At 47.3% G+C, this 19,823-nt stretch overlaps 12 protein-coding genes across 12 annotated transcripts; 7 read left to right on the plus strand and 5 right to left on the minus strand.

Annotated features, from left to right (window-relative positions):
- Nucleotides 1–863: 863 nt before the first annotated feature.
- On the plus strand, nucleotides 864–2,222 carry GL50803_00115158 (High cysteine membrane protein; the record flags this gene model as incomplete). The annotated part of the gene is made up of 1 exon (XM_001707368.2): nucleotides 864–2,222. The coding sequence occupies one exon, from the start codon at nucleotides 864–866 to the stop codon at nucleotides 2,220–2,222; it is 1,359 nt and encodes a 452-aa protein (XP_001707420.2).
- A 386-nt stretch (nucleotides 2,223–2,608) lies between these two features.
- GL50803_0014478 (uncharacterized protein) lies at nucleotides 2,609–3,910 on the plus strand (the record flags this gene model as incomplete). The annotated part of the gene is made up of 1 exon (XM_001707367.1): nucleotides 2,609–3,910. One exon carries the CDS (start codon nucleotides 2,609–2,611, stop codon nucleotides 3,908–3,910), a length of 1,302 nt encoding a protein of 433 aa, XP_001707419.1.
- A 55-nt stretch (nucleotides 3,911–3,965) lies between these two features.
- GL50803_00137685 (Dolichyl-diphosphooligosaccharide--protein glycosyltransferase) lies at nucleotides 3,966–6,125 on the plus strand (the record flags this gene model as incomplete). The annotated part of the gene is made up of 1 exon (XM_001707366.2): nucleotides 3,966–6,125. The coding sequence occupies one exon, from the start codon at nucleotides 3,966–3,968 to the stop codon at nucleotides 6,123–6,125; it is 2,160 nt and encodes a 719-aa protein (XP_001707418.1).
- Nucleotides 6,126–6,143: 18 nt separating this feature from the next.
- On the minus strand, nucleotides 6,144–8,078 carry GL50803_00115159 (Phospholipase B; the record flags this gene model as incomplete). The annotated part of the gene is made up of 1 exon (XM_001707365.1): nucleotides 6,144–8,078. The coding sequence occupies one exon, from the start codon at nucleotides 8,076–8,078 to the stop codon at nucleotides 6,144–6,146; it is 1,935 nt and encodes a 644-aa protein (XP_001707417.1).
- Nucleotides 8,079–8,140: 62 nt separating this feature from the next.
- Nucleotides 8,141–9,103, plus strand: GL50803_007552 (uncharacterized protein; the record flags this gene model as incomplete). The annotated part of the gene is made up of 1 exon (XM_001707364.2): nucleotides 8,141–9,103. One exon carries the CDS (start codon nucleotides 8,141–8,143, stop codon nucleotides 9,101–9,103), a length of 963 nt encoding a protein of 320 aa, XP_001707416.2.
- Nucleotides 9,104–9,111: 8 nt separating this feature from the next.
- Nucleotides 9,112–12,225, minus strand: GL50803_0014480 (Ankyrin repeat protein 1; the record flags this gene model as incomplete). Its single annotated transcript, XM_001707363.1, has 1 exon — nucleotides 9,112–12,225. The coding sequence occupies one exon, from the start codon at nucleotides 12,223–12,225 to the stop codon at nucleotides 9,112–9,114; it is 3,114 nt and encodes a 1,037-aa protein (XP_001707415.1).
- A 126-nt stretch (nucleotides 12,226–12,351) lies between these two features.
- Nucleotides 12,352–15,012, plus strand: GL50803_007555 (uncharacterized protein; the record flags this gene model as incomplete). Its single annotated transcript, XM_038046333.1, has 1 exon — nucleotides 12,352–15,012. The coding sequence occupies one exon, from the start codon at nucleotides 12,352–12,354 to the stop codon at nucleotides 15,010–15,012; it is 2,661 nt and encodes an 886-aa protein (XP_037902328.1).
- Nucleotides 14,991–16,193, plus strand: GL50803_007556 (Acid phosphatase; the record flags this gene model as incomplete). The annotated part of the gene is made up of 1 exon (XM_001707362.1): nucleotides 14,991–16,193. One exon carries the CDS (start codon nucleotides 14,991–14,993, stop codon nucleotides 16,191–16,193), a length of 1,203 nt encoding a protein of 400 aa, XP_001707414.1.
- Nucleotides 16,194–16,283: 90 nt separating this feature from the next.
- On the plus strand, nucleotides 16,284–16,688 carry GL50803_0014481 (uncharacterized protein; the record flags this gene model as incomplete). Its single annotated transcript, XM_001707361.1, has 1 exon — nucleotides 16,284–16,688. One exon carries the CDS (start codon nucleotides 16,284–16,286, stop codon nucleotides 16,686–16,688), a length of 405 nt encoding a protein of 134 aa, XP_001707413.1.
- Nucleotides 16,689–16,714: 26 nt separating this feature from the next.
- On the minus strand, nucleotides 16,715–18,454 carry GL50803_007559 (uncharacterized protein; the record flags this gene model as incomplete). The annotated part of the gene is made up of 1 exon (XM_001707360.1): nucleotides 16,715–18,454. The coding sequence occupies one exon, from the start codon at nucleotides 18,452–18,454 to the stop codon at nucleotides 16,715–16,717; it is 1,740 nt and encodes a 579-aa protein (XP_001707412.1).
- A 24-nt stretch (nucleotides 18,455–18,478) lies between these two features.
- GL50803_0014482 (Eukaryotic initiation factor 4E) lies at nucleotides 18,479–19,189 on the minus strand (the record flags this gene model as incomplete). Its single annotated transcript, XM_038045768.1, has 1 exon — nucleotides 18,479–19,189. One exon carries the CDS (start codon nucleotides 19,187–19,189, stop codon nucleotides 18,479–18,481), a length of 711 nt encoding a protein of 236 aa, XP_037902329.1.
- Nucleotides 19,190–19,230: 41 nt separating this feature from the next.
- Nucleotides 19,231–19,737, minus strand: GL50803_007562 (ADP-ribosylation factor; the record flags this gene model as incomplete). Its single annotated transcript, XM_001707359.1, has 1 exon — nucleotides 19,231–19,737. One exon carries the CDS (start codon nucleotides 19,735–19,737, stop codon nucleotides 19,231–19,233), a length of 507 nt encoding a protein of 168 aa, XP_001707411.1.
- Between the last annotated feature and the right edge of the window lie 86 nt (nucleotides 19,738–19,823).

Here is a 19,823-nt window from a genome sequence, read left to right on the forward strand (position 1 = left end):
CACCCCAACACCGGCAGATGCATTGAGGGTCTCTTCTGCTGCCCTGGTCGAGGAAGATGTCATCCCCGGAAAGCGACGATTTACTTCGACAGCCAGCTATTTCTAGCGCTCTAGTACTGAGCCCCCTGCAGCCGCGGCCCAAGGGTTGCGCAAGTAAACCCACCTCCCCGCTCTTGTGTGAAGACGGGGACGAGCCAAGCCCGGCTCTCCCACTGCAGCAAGCTCTGGTGACTGGTAGTCCTTCCTCTCCCCAGTCTGTCTGAGCTATTCGACAAGAATCAAGAGTGTCGGCTGGACGAGACCCATAGAGGCACTCAGTCTAGCTTTAGGACCCGTCTAATTAGCTAAATATAGTGTCTGTCTCCTGATGTTGCGTAGACAGGGTATAAATTGAAAACTTTCCATCACCTAATGGAGTCTTCGAGCCGTTTCTCCAACTCGGAACGGAAGAGGCCATCCGCTCTGTGGTCCTTGATGCATATCTTGAACACGATCAAAAATAAGCAGGTTTCCCACGCGAGTTTTGGACCACGTCCACAAAGGGTTCAATATTACGGCAACACTTGTGAACAACAAAGCACCAGAGACAGCTTGCCAGAATAGTCAACACCTCACTACTTATCTGAAAGCTTTTCTACAATAATCAACATAAACAACTGCCATGTACTTTCATCAGACCTGATTTACACAATATGCATTAGACACCACGAGCGATGGGATATTGCTCAAGCAACGGAAGTCAGGTAACGCAGCCCTTTGCAATAGGCACCTGTATTGTAGTTTGCTCCTGTATATTATATAGTAAGTTTGTTGATATTTAAAGAGTTACCAAGACTGTTCAACTATTCGATAGCTAAATGCAGATGTCCAGGAAATTTTTGTTAGCAATATTTATTCTACAACTGGCATGGGCCGTCCAAGTAGAAGATGAACGTGAAGAGGCAGCCAGTGACAATGTCAGTACGTCCGGGATATATAGTTTCACCATCGAAGACAAAAGGTATTGTCCCCAATGCAACCATAGTGAAGACAATCCTGACTCCATAAGCAGAGAGCATGTGGTAAACAACACCATAAATAGCAAAGAGGCAGAAGAAGAGCCCACCAAATGCGGCGAGAATCTATACTTAAAAGTGGATTCAGGGACAACTTCATGCGTAGCAGGCGAAGACTGTGGAACTGGATCATTCCCTGGGACTGATAGTGCTGGTAATAGGAAGTGCATTTCTTGTAGCGATAGCGCTAACGGAGGCATACAACACTGTAGTGAATGCTCCTTGCTCGCTCCTACGAGTAGATCTGTCACTGTCCTTATCACGTGCTCTAAATGCTCTGCTAATAATCTTAGCCCTTTGGGCGATAAATGCTTAAGAAAGTGTCCTTTTGGGACATATGATAATGGTGATAACGTCTGTGCTCGCTGTCATGAATCGTGCGCTAGTTGCAATAACAGTCCTGAACCTACTTCTTGCACTTCTTGTTATCCAGGGTTTGTACTGGATCACGCTGGTGGGCCTGCTGGCACATGCATCCCAGAGTGCACGGGAAGATACGCGGAGAACTGCGAGGCTGGCCAGTGCACGGCTGTTGTGGGAACGTCCAAGTACTGCAGCAAGTGCAAGACTGGATACGTCCCAGTAGATGGTATTTGCGTATCGACAGCAACAAGAGAAGTCATGGGATGCACGCCAGGAAACGACGGGACATGTACGGCCTGTACAGGTACATATTTCTTACAATCTGGTGGCTGTTATCAGTCAACAGCGTATCCTGGTATGAGATTATGTGAGCAAGCTCAAGATGGAAAGTGCACAAAGTGTGCTAACTTGCAAGCTGTAGATAAACAGGGCTCTTGCCCCTTGTGTGAAACTGGATGTGACCTATGCGGTACTTCAAGGACGACAGCATGCCAGGCTTGCTTTCCTGGATACTATCACTCTGGCACTAAATGTTTTAAGTGTACAGATGATAGTGATGAAAGCGGTGTGAAAATCACTGGCGCCCCTAATTGTGTAAGCTGTGAACCCCCTAATCCCGGCAAGTCTGGTCCTGTTACATGCTATGTAACACAGCAACCAAATAACGATAATACTGGGTGGTCCATGAATAGTAATGCACTTTCCCCGGGGGCCATTACAGGGATCTCTATTACAGTTATCCTTATTATCGGTGGCGTGGCTGGCTTTCTTTGCTGGTGGTTCTTTTGCCACAAGAAAAAATAGACGCTCACTTGAGAGTAAACATGAATCTCTATGAATACACCCGTGGATGGTTACCTGGGAAGCGAGCTGCTAAGTTGCCATTCAGAGCAGGTAACAACATCCACTCTAACTTGTGAAATCCAAGATTTATCAGAAGAGGAGAGGTAAATGGTTGCGTATCTATCCAGTGAACTCCAACTCCTGCTCCTTCTGACATCAAGTTTCCCTTGTATGACGAGCATCCGTCTGTTGAATGTCTCATAGAAGGTGGCATTAGCCTAGTATCTACACCAATAGGCCAAAAGTACAAATTCTGCAGGGATAGGCCATATGTACATGGCAACAGCCGTTGGAATAAGCCATGTGAATTGTTATGCGAATTTAATTCTTCTCTTGAATTGCTTGTTATGCTAGAGTGTCCACAACGTCCATCTACTGCCGCCAGTACAGCTTTCAGGAAAAATACTCGCCATGGCAGTGCACTTCCACCTAAATCTGAAAGTGGTCTACTGCCGCTTGCAAGACTCCAGACTTGTCAATCTGCTCTCGGTAGTCTAAGATCAAAGATAGACAATAGCCGAGGCCGTGTAAGCACTTTGTCGCGACCTAGAACAAGTTACTTTCAACGATTCAATCAACAGCCAGCTCAGGAATACTCGCCCCACTACTTGCAGTCGCTCCACACGTCAGAATGGCTCTCTAATAGGCGCGTGACACATGACGAAATCTTAATTCCCCGGGTTATTGATATTTCTGCACTGCCCTCTTTGGAAGAAACTACATTTTACTCCAAAGCTACTCTATCTAATAACAGAAACCAGATTGATGAGGTGCTGGAGCCTGAAGACACTAACAGATCCTTCTTTTATAACAGAAAGCGCAGACAGGCAGACTTTGAATTTATAGAGCAGGAACTGCTTGCACAGGAGGAAGCATACAACAATAGTAAGTGTCCTTCGAAAGGTGCACTTGCAGCTCTTCGGAAGACTGCACAAATGATCACATGCTCTATTCCAGTAGCCTCATTGTCTGGTGAAACTGCTGCAAACTCATTACTGCTCTCTGCATCAGCAACACAAGCAGCGCCGGAGGGTGGTGAGGAGAACAAAAATAGATATCCCTACACTGAAGAGCTGACCAAGAGCCAGTCTAATGAAGGCACCTTCCTCAATGCGTCTAGTCCTGCTTACAAGTCTACTCACAACCAGGATGGCAATACTGGAGCCGAGAACAATCATCATGCCACCTTTATGACAGGAATCAGCAAGTCTACTGTACCGCCGGAAACAACGTCTAAGTCTACCCGGGCCTCTCAACAGGCAACAAGCTTGACACGTCCTACACATGTAGACACCCAGCAGGTGTACCATCCGCCAAATCGTGACACTCAGATATCCACCAAGGACCCAACTCTACATATTACCAGTTCTATTAATTTGGGAGCAGGCTCGTACAATCTTTCATTCGCATCTTTGAGGCCACTGTCCCGTAGTCAGCTTAATACTTACATCCCTCCACTCTCACACACCGCTCAACACACCTCCAGACACATCGCCAGACACGCTTCTCAATTGAGAGCTGTGTATAATGCCAATGAATTCAATGATAATTATTCAATGGGTTCTGGCATCAAGCAGAATGCTGGTGAGGTCCCTGTGATGCAAACATCCCCCATCCCAGTTACTATTCTTGATTTCTTCGCATATTAATGAGGGGGAAAGACGTGAGACAAAGGGTCAAATAAAAAGGACAAAAAAACCTTGGATGACTGTTAGACATTCCCTGGAGCAGTACGCCCTGCGGCCTCTGGCGCTCATCGGGATGATCTTTATTGGTGCGCTAGCCTTCTTCTGCCGCCTCATGTCTGTCATCCGGTATGAAACTGTAATTCATGAATTTGATCCATATTTCCAATACAAATCCACACTCTACCTTAACGAGAAGGGTACCACGGCCTTTCAGGGGTGGCTGGACACTGATACATGGTATCCCCTGTCTCGCTCAATGCCCATTTCACTCTACCCCGGACTCATGTACACTGCCGAAGCTTTTCTACGCCTGTGCAGGGCAATAGTGTACACCCCCATTTCTGTTCTTCAAGCTAGTGTGTTCATGGGCCCTGTGATGTCTGTAGTTGGCTCAATCTTTAGCTTCGATATTGGGTATATTATTGATGAATCCCCCAGCACCCAGGTCATGACCGGCCTCTTGACAGCGTTATTCTTTAGCATAATCCCCGGGTTCATTCAAAGATCGGTTGCAGGGAGCTATGACAACGAGTCGTCTTCCATAACCGCCATGATGGTCATCTTTGACATATGGCTCCGGGCTTGCACTGCAAAACAAGGGAACATTGTGCTTCCGTTCCTCGCTGCACTTGCATATTTCTATATGGCTGTCTCCTGGGGCGGCTATGTCTTCTTGACCGTCCTTATACCTCTTCACGTGTTTCTGGGGGTATTATCGGGAATAGCGACACCTCAAACCCTTCTTGCATTCAAAGTCTGGCAAACAGTCGGCCTGCTCTCTATTGGTTTGATCTGGCGCGAGTACTCCGGCACATTCTCTTCACCAGTGTATCTACCCGGTATAGGCGTGTTCTTTCTTGTTATCTTGTCAGAGTACCGCCAGGTTCTCAAGTCAAAACTGCCAGCAGACACATACAGCGCTCTAAAGAAACAGGTAGCGGTCTATCTCTGCATCTTGGGAGCCCTAATAACCCCGCTCCTCATTAGAATGGGTCTGATCGGAAAGCTTTCTGGTCGCCTTCTTTCCTTCATCAACCCTACCTATGCGAAAAGATTCAACCCCATAGTTGCATCAGTGGCAGAACACCAACCAACTGTCTGGTCATCTTTTTATTTTAACACAGGGTTTCTGATTGTTACGGTTCCTGTGGCACTCTATTTTTGCATTCTTGTCAATCGAACTGTCCCTACTTTGTTCCTTGCAGCGTACATTGCCACAACCATTTGGTTTTCAGCCGTTATGGCCAGGATGATCCTTATTTCATCCCCTGCCGTTTCTGTGTGCGCTGCGTATACGATAAGCAAGGCTTTTGAAACTATTGTCAACATGCCTGGCAAACAGAGATTGAGGCGTTCTAGTTCCCAAGATAGATCTAAGGCAAGAGACAAAGACGTTGAAAGCAAGTGGGGGTCACATTCAGGAGCTGTGAAGAAACTCGTTTCTGTGACTGTGGCAATATTATTGACATTGGTGTTTATAGTTGCATTCATCAAGCACTCTCTCTTCTGCGCAAAAGAGGTCTATTCATCCCCGTCAATTGTTCTCATCTCTTCTCAGCGTCGAGAGAACGGTAAGGCTGCATATATAGACGACTTTCGCGAGGCATATGCATGGCTGGAGCACAACACCCATCCAACCGCAAAGGTTGCATCGTGGTGGGACTACGGCTATCAGATAAACCAAATTGGCAACAAGACCACGCTGGCTGATGGCCTTACGCGCTCCACCTATTGGATAGGGCTGATAGGGGCAGCTCTGGCGTCTGACGAAGCAACTGCTTGGCGCATTTGTCGAGAGTTGAATATCGATTACATGCTAATTTTATATGGTGGCATGTCTGGCTATTCCGGTGACGACCTCAACAAATTCATATGGCCGATCCGAATTTCTGGTAATCGCCATTTTGAAGAAACCTATCCGTGGATTGCACCTATTCACGAGCACAACTACTACGCAAATGGAGAATACCGCACAGACCATGCCGCGTCCAGCACAATGCTAAAGAGTCTGTTGCTCAAGCTGTCGTATCACAACGCCCACCAGTTGGGTATGCCAATCGATAGAGCCAGGAATGCACAATTTACACCGTCAACGTTGCAACACTTCGAGGAAGTGTTCTCTTCTCAGCATTTTATAGTAAGAATATATAAGGTAAAGGATTCGCTGAACTTTTGAAGCTCAGGTAAATACAATCTATTGCTTTTCTCCTTGGACCGGCTGTGTTGTGCATGCCACGGTTGCTGGGTCATCGGGATTAATCAATGCACGCTTTTCGTCGTTTTCTGTACCTTCTACTAACTTAGGATTGCTAAGTTTTACGCGTTTCCTATGTATTACCGTTCTTATTACAAGTCCCAGAACGGCGGAGATGATCGCTAGAAGCAAAATGATTATTACTGATGTCACTATCGGAGATTGGGATTTAGGAGTAGAGTTTTTAAATATTATTAAAGAGGGAACTGTAGTGACAGGCAGCGAATTGTGAGGGACTCCCCTGTGAGGAAGACCCGGCCAGTCAGAAAAAGTAAACTTAGGAAGGTCATTGTGAGTCCCCAGGGTGGGGCCAAAAATGGCCCAGAAGCTCATGTCGTTGAAGTTATAGTTGGCAACAACCTTGGCATCTGTGGCACCGAAGGGGGCAGGGTTTTTCCCGCACTCCTCATATGATCGCAGGTCGTACCGTGATGCAATAGCACTACCCGGATCCTTATTGGATGCACTGTCGGTCTTATAACTGTTATGACGCATAAGAGTTACCATAGACTTACAATTACCAACTCTGGTCCCTTCTCTCATGAAAATAGAATAGCGGGGGCTTCCCTCGTACGGATCATCGTCATGGAAGTACCCATACTTCCTGACATAAGGATCTGCAGGGACGTTAATACTGACATACAGACCATCGTGGATGAGCTTGGAAGTGGCATCAAAGGACTTATAGTATCCTGGAACGACCTCCAAGGAAGTCAGTATAACAGGCGAATGAGTCCTTATATAGCTATCACGCTCTCCGCGTGTCTTGCACATAGAGTTGATTGTATCCAGGATAGCATAATCGGTGATGAGCCAATTGTCATTATATGTATAAGAGATTTTGTTGGTAAAAACCTCTGGCCAATTGGCAGCCGATGAGGCTATTAGGTTTGCTGCCATAGCTCTAGACCATGTCAGAACAGAGGTGTTACTGGCTCGTGATATAGCGGAAAGTGCTGCTGTAGTATTCATGATGTTGTAGGATGTTTCTATGACTGAAAACTTGATAGGGTGCCCGGTTGTTTTTTCTGTCCCCTTAACGATATAGAAATCGTCAACAGAGGAAACAAAGCCAGGATACGAGCTGAAGCTAATTTGCTGTGCAGTTGTGTTGAGGGTCTGGAAATTGAAATCATAAATCTTCATCACACGCAAGAAACCAAATCCCCAGGATGTCCACGTGGCATGCCCTGTGAAGATTTCATCTAAATCGTCTGCTATTCTCACACACCCGCTGCAATGTGAATAGAGCTGTTCTGCAGCTCTGTGCTCAATGGATTGGATGACTGTTTCATTGTCACCATAAAGAAGGAGCTCTAGACCTATTTCCCAGTCACCTATTGACGAGAGCATGTAAAACTCGTCTTCCGATATGTCAATCAGCTTCAGAGACGGATTATCAATACTATAGCGCATGTATCCTGCGTGAAGACCACTTATGTACCTGTCACTCATCAGATACGTTGCCACCCAGAAGGGCTCGAGTCCGTGGGTGTGATAGTTGTGCACAATGCGGGCTCTGCTTTCGGATGCATACTCTCGGAACTTACTCGGCCAATTGCCGTCATAGAGCTCAGAAAAGGTGTCGTCCATCACATTCCTCATATGATCTTGAATTTGAGGGGCAAGAAGATAGCCCTCTGCATACCCCATATAGTAGGCACGCTCCTCATCGGTATCATGTTCCGCCGTGCTTGCTGCAGAACGAAGTTGATAGTATCCTCCAACTGAATTGACGTCCGTTAGCTCGGAGTTAACTATAGCATTGGACGCAAAATTGTGGAGCAAGCTAACACCTCCCTGGTCATCGCGCACAATGGCCAGTCGTCTGGATGCGTGTGCAATGGTAACGAAGGATGTCAGGATGAGAAGCATTTAAAGTGTTTCACTTTTAAATGCCAGTGGCAAAGCCTTTAATAAAGACTATCAAACTTTGGATGTCTGGTGGGTTCAGTTTCGGAGCTCCCGCTCAAGCATCTTCCCAGCCACAAGGTAAAGCACCTGGATTCTCCTTTGGATCTGGCTTTGGCCCCGCGCAGTCAACGCAGTTAACCCAACAGCCACAGCAGTCACAGCCTGCCCCATCATTCACGTTCGGTGCATCATCCACAAGTGCACCAACCTCAGCCAACACTGGAACTACTGGCTTTGGATTCAGCTTCGCGGCTAAGCCGCAGGTCTCAGGGGCTGGAGGCATCGGCCAGACAACTTCTTCCGTAGCTCCCACAACAACGGCGCCAACTACAGCATCTGCTCCTGCTCCCTTTTCATTTGGGGCACCTGCTGCTCAGTCTTCACAACCTGCACAGCCCACACAACAACCACCGCCGTCAACAGCACCAGCAACCACTGCACCTTTTGCATTTGGCAAGCCGTCCGAGCCTGTCACTGTTAATAAGGCAAAGGAAGATCAGCCGTCAATAGCTAGTGGAACACAACCAGTCATGGATGCCCGGCTCGTTGAACTGGAGGGCAAAAAGGTCTCAGGTATTCTTGATAACTTGTATAGTGTTCTTTTAAAAGATTTAGGTACAGCTAACAAGCATTCTGCCGCATTGATAGCTTGCGAGAAAGACATTGAGCTTCTCGAGGAGACCATGAAACAGTTTTCCTCGAAGCTCACATATATTCAGCAAAAACAGTCTGCTACAGAAGAATCACTGCGAAAGCTATATGAGCTGCAATGTGATGTCCTTGATATTGTAAAGAAAATGGAAGATTATTCGCAGTACACTGCGCACCCCTTAACCCACGCCATCAATACCGTGGAGAGTAATCTTCTGACCCTGGAACAGAAAATCTTGTCATCAAGCGTTATCGATAGAGAAGTACTAGAAGTGTATCAAGGTCTCCAGAGGCAGATTTCTCTTATAGCTATGCTCGAGGCGGAAGCGCAGTAACTGAGTCACTACTCTCCTACTGTGTGTCCTGGGCGTATGTGCCACTTTTTAAGCATTGAAATAAAGCGAGAGTTACCAATTTCAGAAGCCATGGATAGAGCTGTTTGTCCGCTACAGTTCCGCATTCCCAGCTCCTTATCTACTAACAGCAGCGCAGTTTCATATGCATTATATTGCACACAGTACATGAGAGCGGTCATTCCTCGGTCATCTTTCATTCCACTCTCATGGGGGACAAGAGCTCTGGATAGTGCTGTATCTCCCAAGGCTATGGCGTGCATAAGGGCCGTTGCCCCCACGGCATCGCGGGCCCCACAGCCTAGAGGAATACATAATTGTGCAAATGGGAGTTTGTTGGCCTTGATGGCATATATGAGAGACGAGTCGCAACCAGGACACCAGACGTTTGCCTCAAACGCTAGAATCTCAGCGCACTTGTAGTGTCCTGATTCTATGGCGACGATGAGCCCGGTTTTTCCTTCCTTGGAGAGTATTTTGCCCTCGTGTGTAGATAGGTGCCTTACACCACCCACGTTCCCCACCTCCGCAGCAATCATAAGGGCTGTGATGCCTGTTTCTGTGACCGTCATTCCATATTCTTCAGAGAGAAGTGGGATGGAGGAGTTAAACGAGAGGAATGCGGCATACATCAAGGCAGTCCACCCTCTAGAGTCCTTATGACGCACTTGGTGTAAATGCTTTTTTACCTCGACTATGCTTTTCTTTTTGATAGAGTTGATTAGACCTAGCTCGCTATCACGGAGCATCGTGCTATGGGACATATTAAGTTGTGAAAGCTGCCTGACTGCATCGGGATCGTTTGCTGCAAATGGACCGGAAACAATAAGATTTGAAGAGGCTCCTAAACTGCTTTGATAACCAAAAAGGCCAGACGAGTGGGCTGATTGCCGAAGAACTTGTTGAGACGCCAAAGATGGAGATACTTGCCGAGAATTTCGCAAGATCTGAGCGAGTCCTTTGTCATGTGTTGACCGAGCGCTTAGTGGCATTGCGCATACGCGCTCAATGCGAACCAGATCTTCCTTAGAAACGCAGTCTTTAAGCTTAGCCCAGTGGAGCTCTCCGAGTGCATCCCTAGCCGAGTCGATCAGATCAAGAGCCAGCTGTTTCATTCCCTTGCGCATAACATATTCTAGCGGAAACATGCCGTCTCTGCCTCTAATCATAAGTTCATACGGAGCCAGAAGCATCGCTATCTTAAGCATCCCCATTTCCAGAGCCACGGAGAGTGCAGTGGCCCCGTTCTTCTCACGCTTACCAGCATGCTCAGGTATAAGCTGAAGAATTTCTCTGGTAGGGTCATTATTCTTGACTGCGGCAATTAGAGGAGAACCTGTGTTTCGATACAAAAGCTCTGGATGGCAAGACGTTGGTCTTTTCCGCTGCTTGATTGGTGTGCATTCGTTTGTCTCCTTTGTATCAGGCTGAGTCGTCGACAGTAACAGAGTGCTTGCTACACTGGGAACAGCGTATTGATTAAATGTATCAACAGCAGACGCCTGCGAATTTAGAAGGATGCTCTGATTGCGTTGAAAGTCTTCCGCTAGAATAAGAATATTGACGATATCTCTGTTATTTAAACTTCGGGCTAAATCTATGGGAAGTAGATTTTGTGGACCGTGGATGCGGGATTCAAACCGAGCTAGAATGCGCACAAAGGATCGACGATTTAACCTTATAGCATGAGTTAGAGCGGTATTGGAAGAGGAATCGATGCAGCCACATTGAGACGGAGTGTACTTTTCAACACCACTTGGCAGATTATAAATCACGGATAGAATCAAACCTGTCTTCTTATCAGCGCCCACTAATAGCACCCCAGATGTTACTACGGCTTCTACTAGCTCTGTCATATTCTGGATGAGGGCGAACTCAAAGGCTTGAGTTGAAAGCAATATATTTGAGGTCAATTTCTGATGAAAAGCTTGTAGAGAAGACATGGTCTCTTCCAACTCCTTCACTAAAACAACAGCCTCATCAGATAGGAAAGCCTGCACTTGGTCGTTTTTATTTGTTACCTGCTTAATTCCCTCCGCAGAGTTGCATGCAGGGAGACTGTCATTAAGAGAAATATTAGAGACATCTAACGTTCCGCTTAAGCTACTATCCTCTCGAAGATTCTCTGCCTGACGATAGACCGGCTCAATCTTTTCGCTCCGAGAGAGAATTATGTGAGACTGAGGCCTGGGACGAGACGCTATAGAAGATAGGCTGGCAGAAGCAGTCTTTGCCTGCATATGCTGGGCTGCCGCGGTACGTAAAGTCTGAGTTCTATCAACACTACATGGAGCCTTTCTCATCATAGAAGTTCCTGACAAAGGTCTTCTGGTCCTTTCTGGAGTGACGGCCGTCGGGATTAGCTTGTTAGCTTGAAAATACTCATACTCAAATATTCGTTGAACAGATCTCTGCAAGTCCCTAAATGACCGCAAAGATGTAATCCGCCGCAAGTAGAGAACTGTCTGCTCGAGCTCTGTGCTATACGTTCCATTAGGTACATATGCCATTGCATATGCCAGGATACTTCCCAGCTGGTTCGCGTCGTGGCAGGCGGAGACCGGTGCTTCTGGGTACATATCGTATCCTGTAGTGTGTTCCTTCCGAAATCTAAGTTGTCGAGCCATGGAGTGGATGTCACCGAATGCGTAATCCGCGATCAAGATGGTGTCCCCAGTCACTGACGCCACAACATTTTCGAGAGAGAGGTGACCATGTATGTAGTGTCCCCCATTAATAGCCTCCAGAACAACAAGGCCTTCTATGATTCCTTTGCAGATCCTTCGCAGAAAGAGGTCTGGTGGCGCCTTCTGATGTGTCGCGGCCACTCGCAGAATATCTGCCAAAGAGCGGGAATTGTCGTACTTATACCCCAGCTTAATGGATCTCTGCGGTGACTCAGCATTATCTAGATGTATAACATCGTATGAGATAACTTGGGGCACTCTTATGGGAGCAATACTTCGCACCTGCTGGATGAACAGGGACACCATCTGCGGGGGCAAGTCTCGCAAAATAACGCGTCTAAAAATCTGCCGACTCTGTGTTGCTGCACTAGATGTTGCATAGATGCAGCTAATCCGGTCAGATGCGTACTCTTTCATTTGGGAATTTTGGCGACAGATGACCACGTGGGAAATTTAAACTGCGAAGATGCGCACGGACTAACAGATGTTCATGCAATTCTCTATACTGAGGTCATTTACATTAGAGTCGGTTAGCCCAAAAAGATGTCTAATAGCAATCTTGATTCATATTTGCGTTCTGCTCGTCATGCGCCTGTGCTGCATTGTCCTTTTAGCATATATTCGGAGCTGCAGCACTTAAAAGACTCTAGCGATCTTCCCTCATTCCTTTTACGTCCGCTGAGCTATAGCTTATCCCGCTTTAACTTATTTAGAAGCGCAGGGTCCATCTCATTTTCAGCCGCACTAGCTCCTGCAGCTCCCCATGAACACTATGCATATCCGTGTCTTGCCTCACTGGTCCAATTTCTAGGCTACAGGCCAGAGGACTGTAATGCATCCGTGGAACTCGAAAAGCCTCTGCAAAATCATGATGTCTGCACATATATAGCTTCACCTGACGAGCTGGCGTGCGCTCTATCACTCCTCGGCACCCAACACACCCATCCACCTGATCTTGAGAGCGATACCACGAGCGACAGTGAAGAGCTGTCTGATGATCAACAATCGCCCAACAGGTCTCGCCCCAGAACTCACGTCGAGCTCCATTTGCAACACCTCCGGAGGTCAATTCCGCGTCCAAAATCAACTAAGCATGCAAATCTTTACTTACTTCGGGCATCATCTAGGCCTACTGTCTGTCCGAATATCATTCTCGTCGAAGACAGTGGGGGTGCTGGACTTGCTGCACTTTTTCGATCGATATGTCATCGGGTAAGTGACGTTTATAGCAATCTGCCTGTCCACAGTATCTTTTCAACCGTTTATTCGACAAGTATTGGAGAAAAGCAGTGCTTAACAATGGCGCATAGAGGCTTGCAGATGCAATGTTGTAACGACGGTGCTACTAGTGACCTTGCTACTGAACGTGTGCTCTTCACAGTCCAAGAATCAAAGAGAATCATGCGCTTATTCAATCGCAAAGAGCGCCAGAAAGACGGGACCTGGACAAAGAGACCCCGCAAACCCTTAGTATCTCCATCAGAGTCTATAACACAGGCTCTTTTGCGTGCCAAGGCTGCTGCTCAAACAAATAGCAAAGATGAAGATAAAGAGACATACCAATTCTCCTCTTCTCTCTCCCCCTCTTCTTCTGAGTCCTCCCTTACTGCGCAACACAAACATAAAATTACATCCTATTTTAGCTATTTGTCAGGCTACCCCACCCTTGCATGGCCCCCCGTAACAGTCATTGACTTTAGTCCCATTCAATACAACATCTCTACGTTTGATATGTGCAGCGAGATAAGCTTCAGCCTAGGTACGGTCCATAAGGAAGCAGGGACAAAGGCGGCTAAGCGGCCAATTCTCGTGGGCTATAGCAGACACCGCTTTAGCTACAGACGACAACTTTTTCGTGCGCAACTTTTTTATCATATGCTATCTAATTCCTCAAGCTACAAATTGGAAAGTGACAAGTATTACTATAATAGTCTAAATGATTGCATGGACCTACACGTAGAACAGGCAGTAGTTGAGAAGAGAAAAGGCCAGTTTCGTCCATTATCGGTTCAGGAAGTGCTCTGCGGGATAACTGGAGAGAGTAGATCCCTGGATGAAGTGGTGCAAAAGATCAGCGAGCCTGCTGATATCATCCCTCCCAAAAAAGTACCAGAGACGAAAAGAACCCAGAAGAAAAATGCAAAATCTAGTAGCAAGCATTCTATCTTAGATCAAATGGTAAAGGTATCTCAGAAGCCATCAGAGGCAATAGACTGTGAGGTCGGCGAACCACTAAGAAAGCAGCTACCTTCATCCACCGTCCTAGACGCAGACTCTTTTATTAAGCTATTTAACAAAACATCAGACAGTAACATAAGCTCAATGCAGCACCTCGGAAGGGACGCACCTGTGCCGACCTTCATTAACGGTCGAGGCCGGGCGCAACATGAATACTCGCTCATTAATGAGTACTCAGCAGATGATCGGGAGGACATCTCTTTTATTAGTGTGCCGTTGTGTGAGATTGCTCCATTTAATTGTAGCCACTTATTTATGCTCAAAGATGTGGCTTCAGACATAGCCAAGTATAAAGCGCTTGCTTGTGAGGCACTTGTCTTAGCATGCTATGACACCGCCAGCTGGCAGGCGTCTAAGCATACGCTATCTCTGCGTCCAGACATACGCCAGCTTTCCAACCTTATACACTTTTGGGGAGATGCAGCGAGTATGCCCCTGGTGGCTAAGCGAAAACAGGGTGCTGCCTGGCCAGATCACACGTATGCAGACGTTATAGAAATATGTTCGTCTCTTTGTGGCGGGTTCCTCATTCTGTCGGGGTCATCTCACTTGTCACTGCATCAAGCATCTACTGGGCAGGCTAGTTGCACGATTGAAATAAGTCATATCGTGAATAGTGAAAGGATTCAGTCAGCCGTTCGCTATGTTCTGTTGTCGCAGAAAGGGTCTCGAAAGCGATACAGAGTAGACTTTGTACCGGAGACGTGTCCAGCACTTCCCGTAACAGAGAAGTACATATCGTATCTGGAACGTGCAGATCATCAAGATACCATACAATACAATATATCACTCAACATGGACCAGAAAGGCATATGGGGTGATATTCTGTTGGCTAGTGGCGAGATCATGACCAGAAGAATGGTAGACATGGTACACATGGCGCTCCCGATGGTCGACTACGGGGCACCAAGCAGCGTACTTCAAGGTTTGAATGTCTTAAAAAAATGGTCTTATTTGTTGCTTTGATCTGCACGGGACTCAGCCTTGAACTCAAGCGTGTCCAAGTTGTAACGCGTCACGGGGCCAGGACAACTTTAAACCCATTTCCGGCTGAGACAGAGGACTGGATCTGCGATGGAATCGGAACCATTGCCTTTTCCACTCTGCAGGCAGGGTCCACAGCACATACAAAGCATTTCTTGGCTGTATATAACACACCGCATCCCACTCTTAAGGGTGGTTCGTGCATTCAGGGCATACTCACGAGGGAGGGTCGACTTCAGCATGAGCAATTGGGCAAGGCTTTTCGACAAAAGTACGGCGACTTCTTTCCCCGCAGGTTTGTGCAGGAGGCATTTTATATTCGATCTACCAACTATGAAAGAACAAAGCAATCCGCTATGAGCTTCTTAATAGGCATGTATCCAGAGCTGGGCCAAGGGTCTTATCACGATGGTCACCAGATAACTATGCCGGCTATTCACATAGCGGAGACAGATGACTGGTTGGAACTTATGGACTGTCCGTCAATGGATAAGGCCAAGAAGTATTTTTCCAGAGATCCGGACTATGTGCAGTTGCTGGAGCTTCATCAAGAGTCGCAACAGCGCTTGAGTAGGCTTGCTGGATTTAATGAAACAGTGGGCTGGGGCGTTCTCCGTGACAATCTTATTGCTCGCACAACCATGGGCATTCCCCTGATGAAGGGCTTTACAGAGGTTGACGTCGAAGAGTCTCGCGAACTGCACGACGCTAAGTACAGGCTTGTGTACTGCCGCTCTGATCTGGAGGAAAGGAAGAAGTATCTCCGTCCTGCCATCGGGAGGCTCTTGAAGCTCTTGACCACTGAAATGAGCGACGAGCAGAGGGTGGAGAAACTCCTGCTGTACTCGGCACACGATACCACCCTGGCTCCGTTGATGGGTGCCCTTACCGACCCAAGCAAGTACGATTGTGCCCAGCCAGATTATGCATCATCAGTGACTTTTGAGCTTTATCAGCATGAAAATGACCGATACGTACGTCTCCTCTATAATAGCAAACCATTTGTCCCGCCCTTCTGTGCCTCGATTACAATAGGCGATATCGACAGCTTATGTCTGTTCGACGATTATGTTGCAGGCGTTTCCGAGTTCTACAGTATAGACTTTGAGGAGGAGTGCTACCACACTCAGTGGCCTGACGCTCAGGAGATCAAAGCGAACTGAGGATTACGGATCAACACTGGTATCTTTCAATCAAATCTGAGAAAAAAATCTGAAAAATTTAAAAAATAAAGCTCGGAAAGAAGGAAGCAGATGGGAAATCCACGCATCGCAGCAGAGCAGTATCTCAAGAAGTACAACATCCCAGACCTTTTTGACTATCTCCTTTCCCAGATAGTCATCAACCTGCCGGAGGATCCATGGACCCATCTGTCCGAGATATGCGAAAAGCTTGACAGCCGCTCTTTCCAAGACAACATTCCCTTCTTCACGCGGGACGAGATCAATATTGTATTCAGCAATTATGAGGTCTTAAACAGGGGTTACATCACAGGCGCCCAGGCAAAGCAGGCACTGAAGACAATGGGCCTTAAGCCGCGAATAGTAGATGATTTATTCATTGACGACGACGCCAATCTCTCTCGAGAGGAGTTCAGTCAGTATGCCGTCAACGGATTCAACAAGAGGTTGAACTCGTGGCTGGGGAAGTACCCATGAGGTCGGGGCAGGCCTTCAGCCATCCATCATTGTATGCACGGACAGCCCGTATGCACCTCTATCTGCTCAAAGCGATCAGTAAACCAGTACTTGGCCAGGCTATGCAAGAAGTTGCTACTTCCAGACAGACCGGTTCCTTTGAAGCACTCTTTCGTTAGCCGACGCCCCTGCTCGAGCCGAGTCCTGATGTTAGCGAAGAGCCGGGCATTTAGAGTGCAGATGAGGAAAGGAACGTTTTCGGCGTCCTTCTGAGCATCACAAAGACGTGTCATAGATTCGCCTAGTGTGCCCTGCACGCTGGCCTTAGTAAGAAACTTATACTTCTTTAGAAGCTTTGAGTTAACGTACACATTACTCAGACGTGTTTTGACGAGATAGGGATGAATGAGACTGGGCGTCAACTGTAACTGCCTGGTTTGAACAGAGGGCATAAGGATAACAATGTCAAACATCTCATGGAGCTGTGATATTTCTGTTGATATGCCTATTACGCCATTGAATGCGATGTTAAATGTTTGTGCTTCGCCGAGAGTCAAGGAGGTTGAGGCCTTATCGTCTGCATCTGACCAGAGGTAATTAAACATGGATACTTGAGAAATATGCGTGAGCCTTGATTCAACTGGCCCGCCGTGTAATTTGTGAACGACATTCTCGGGCCCGCTCTCGGTAGGGTCTAGAAACAGAAATGGGCGATTGATTTTGGTCTGCTGCGCCACAGCCAATGAATGCAGTTCAATGTGACCCAACAAACGAGGAAGTAACGTATATCTTAGGGCCTCGGGAACGTTGTCCGACGTATCCGAGAGCAAGTCGCCGGGGGCAGTTCGTGACTCACAATCGTCATCAAAGAAACCCGATGCATTGTTTTTCAATTGCGTAGTTTGAAAGGACTTTCTCTTTGGGGAGACAACGACTTTACCCTGTCTTTCTACCCGCCGGGCATTCTTCTTATTCTTGTGACCATCATGGGAGGCAGCCTTTGTGACTGTCTGGGGTGAGAGCAGTATGTGATCATTAAACGTTGTCGTTATGCTGAGCATGGCGAGGGTTCCGATGATATCTACTATATGCTTAACAGGTGGGTGTGCTGCAATACCGACTCGAAGACCTAGGAGAAGACCTGCTCTGACAATTGCTAAAGTCGATTCATCAAATTCCTCAACAAGACGCTGATCCTGATGAGGTCGAAAGAGCTGTGGCCTCATCAGTAGTCTAGCACCCAGAAGTGGACGCAGATGTTCCTTGAGCTCAGACCCAAGATCCAATGGGCTCACAATAGCCTCGCTTTCGTCGCGAAGACGTACAAGCTCGGAATATATCGTGTCACATACCTTTTTAATCTGAATGGCGCAATCAGAGTCTACAAGCCCCCGTTCCAGGAACAAGAGCATGTCTCCATGCCCAAAAAGAAGACCAACAGAGAACATTACCGCGTTTCTATTCGCCTGCTTTCCTGTTTCTCCTCTATAGCAGAACAGTGCAAAGCAACCTTGATGATAGGAGTAACACAAGTCATGCGTCTGCGTATGTGCTCCAGAGATGATGGATGTATGTTCTAGATTATTACTAAGCTTGTGCATTAGTAGCATAGCCGGATCAGAGCTCTTCAGGGCGGTGCTGAAGTTATATACAAGCCCCTCCGAACTCATCAATAAGTCTAAAGTACTGCCATGAAGCGGATCGAAGTGCGTGCAGAACACATGAGTGGCTTCCGCAAACCGCGGTTCCTCAGACTTGGTGTCCTTGGACGCCGACAGGAAGGCCATCTAATTTACACACTCTAATTTACGTTAAGCGAGGACCACCTTGATCGAGGTCTGGACTGTTGGCACATCGATAACGGTGAGAGTTTCGTGCAGGGCGACTGTCTGTGGAAAGGAGATGCGCGAGAGACTCGACACAAGGTGTGGGTATTGGGTTTTGGTGTACTGTGTGCTTATGTGAAGTTCTTTGAGGACGTCAGTGAGCAGAGGAAGGACCTGAGTGCATGCCCTCTTGCTTCCAAACCACACCTCTATCGTGCAGAACTCCTTCTCTAGCTTCAAGCAGCAGCCGTTGATTCCAAGCTTGGTCTTGTCTGTGGAGGCCGAGGAGTGCTCCAAAGCTCCAGTCAAAAGCAGTGTGCAGATAAAATTCCAGAGAGAATCTAGATCCGTGGGATCGACAATTGGATGTAACTTGTTAGACGCTTGATAGACCGCCTGGACTGCTTGCACCGATAGGCAACAGCGAAACCTGACGATCGATCCGCCGGCATTCATGGGATCTTCCCACAGGCACTCTATTTGGTCTCTGAACAGTGAAATATGACCCTGCCTCAACTTTGAAATGGACGGAATGCTGTGCAAGGAAGATATAATTTCATCTAGATCAGTTGAATCCACGCAAATCCTGCTATTCTGCTGGCTGAACGGTATCGGCAGGCTGTGCTTGGAGTAGAAACGCAAGGGCACCCAAAAGGCAACGCTCCACGAGGAGAGTAGCTCTCCCGTTGCCCCCATTTTTTGACCCACTCGTTTTAAAACAAAAAGGCAACACGGATTCAAGGCTGCTTTGGCACATCGAGCCACTGCGCAATTTTGTCACAGCCTTGGCCGTCCAGCCCACAAAACATAAAAACCTCTTGGACGCGGTCTTTGTCCAGTTGTAAAGTGGTCCTGTAATAATCGGCCTTTTGCGACACCCCAGGCTGGTCTATTTTCGTTACTACCACTGCAAAACGGGAAGCACGCATGTCCGTGTGCCCCAATATGTCCTTTATCAGATCCCGCGCTTGATCGAGCGGGCTTGTCCCGTCGACCACAAAGAGGCACGTTTGCGTGCCTGAGTAGTGCTCACTCCACAGCTGCATCATCTCAGCCGAGCCACCCACGTCTATAACTTCATATCTATTGTATTTCTCTGCAGTGAAGTTGATTGTGGGATTGACAACAGTAAACGAGTTGGTTTTTAGGTAATTGATCAGGGTGGATTTCCCAGAGAACTGCCGGCCCAGAATCAATAACTTGGCTGTTTTATGGCGAGCGGGTCTGGAGCTGGCTGCACCCATAATATTTTATAATTTTTTAAGTTATGAGCAAGGAAAGAGGAAGGCATAACAAAGGTCTTATTGGATGAAAAGCCTTAGTCAGTACT

The sequence above is a fragment of the Giardia intestinalis genome, chromosome 5, assembly GCF_000002435.2.
Source record: "Giardia intestinalis strain WB C6 chromosome 5, whole genome shotgun sequence".
Classification (NCBI taxonomy): domain Eukaryota; phylum Fornicata; order Diplomonadida; family Hexamitidae; genus Giardia; species Giardia duodenalis.